Below are 1720 nucleotides of genomic sequence, written 5' to 3' on the forward strand. Positions count from 1 at the left end.
TCTCCAATAAGGCCACTCCCCCATCCTCCCTACAAATGCTTTTGTGGAGAGTCTTCACTGATTTAAGAATCACAATAGAGCATCTGGAATGATGGAATAGCGTCATTTATGTGAATTTGAGAAGAGAGGAGAGTAGCCTTGGAAGTTACTTTCTGGATGAGATTGTTAAGGATACCATCTACAATTGCCCAATAAGTTACCTTCTGGCTCAGATTTTTAAGAACCATTATCTGCAATTAAGAGCCTAACTACACAAATATACCCCATTGGCAGGAAGAATAATTCTGTCTAGAACAACTCTGTAAATGCTACTTTTTCTCTTCCACCCTCATGATTTAAAGTCATCTAATACATATACATAATACATTTTATCAAGAATTTCTCTCCACAGATTCCTAGGACTTGATTCTCCCATAAACATGACAAACAGCACTATGGTGACAGAATTCATCTTGCTGGGCATTCCTGATACAGCAGGCCTGGAGAAGGTCCTGCTTTTCCTGTTCTCAGCACTGTATGCCTGTGCCCTCCTGGGAAACTTCCTCATTCTTACCGCAGTCATCTCCTCCCAGAAACTTCACACACCCATGTACTTTTTCTTGGGAAACCTCTCCATCTTTGACTTGGGTTTTTGTTCTACAACATCTCCAAAGATGTTGTCTTATCTTTCAGGACAAGGTCGAGGGATCTCTTTCCAGGGCTGCGTTGTACAACACTTCTTCTATCATTGTCTGGGCTGTACATTGTGTTTCCTATACACAGTGATGGCCTATGACCGCTTTGTTGCCATATGCTTTCCTTTGAGATACACAGTCATCATGAACCACAGAGTGTGCTGTGTCTTGGCCACAGGGACTTGGATGAGTGGCTGTGTGCATTCCATTATCTTAACTACCCTCACTTTCCAGTTGCCCTACTGTGGTCCTCGGGAGGTGGATTATTACTTCTGTGACATGCCTGCTGTGTTACTGCTGGCTTGTGAGGACCCCTCTCTAGCACAGAAGGTAGGCTTTACAAATGTTGGTCTTCTATCTCTCATTTGTTTTTCTCTCATTGTTGTGTCTTACACTCGAATTGGGATCTCTATCTCAAAAATCCGTTCAACAGAAGGCAGACAAAGAGCATTTTCCACGTGCAGTGCCCACCTCACTGCCATCATCTGTGTTTATGGACCAGTCATCATCATCTACCTACAGCCCAGTCCCAGTCCATTGTTTAGTGCAATAATTCAAGTTTTGAACAATCTTGTGACACCCATGCTCAACCCAATGATTTACAGTCTGAGGAATAAGGAAGTGAAAGTGGCCCTCAGGCATGTATTTTTTAAGAGGTGTCTTAGTCTTGAAAATAAGTGAAGACATCTAAATTGTTGCTGAATTAAGGCTAATTCACCATTCGATAGGGCAGATTTTAATCTGCACCTTATTTCCTAAGACAAATTGACATCTATATCGTCTAAGTCATATTAAAATGAAATATACATTACATAAATTTACCACTTTCTTAACTGTTTCAAGATACATATATTATATCTCCCTGTGTTTTATAATGAAATATAAGTGACAAAGTGTCTCAGAAGATCCAATGTTGATTTTCTTTTTCTGTGTGTGTGTGACAGGATTTCTTTGTATAGTCTTGGCCATTGTAGCTCTGTAGATCAGCCTGCCCTCACATGAAGAGAACCATCTGCCTCTGTCTTCTAAGGGCTGGGACCAACCAG

General features: G+C 41.1%; 1 protein-coding gene across 1 annotated transcript; it reads left to right on the forward strand.

Annotated features, from left to right (window-relative positions):
• Nucleotides 1-419: 419 nt before the first annotated feature.
• LOC100765674 (putative olfactory receptor 10D4) lies at nucleotides 420-1355 on the forward strand. Its single transcript, XM_027412285.1, has one exon. The coding sequence runs from the start codon at nucleotides 420-422 to the stop codon at nucleotides 1353-1355; it is 936 nt and encodes a 311-aa protein (XP_027268086.1).
• The last annotated feature ends 365 nt before the right edge of the window (nucleotides 1356-1720 follow it).

Source organism: Cricetulus griseus, chromosome 4, assembly GCF_003668045.3.
Source record: "Cricetulus griseus strain 17A/GY chromosome 4, alternate assembly CriGri-PICRH-1.0, whole genome shotgun sequence".
NCBI lineage: Eukaryota > Metazoa > Chordata > Mammalia > Rodentia > Cricetidae > Cricetulus > Cricetulus griseus.

Bases quoted from the DNA above. Each gene is read 5' to 3' on its own strand.
- LOC100765674 (XM_027412285.1), top strand. From the start codon at position 420: ATGACAAACAGCACTATGGTGACAGAATTCATCTTGCTGGGCATTCCT.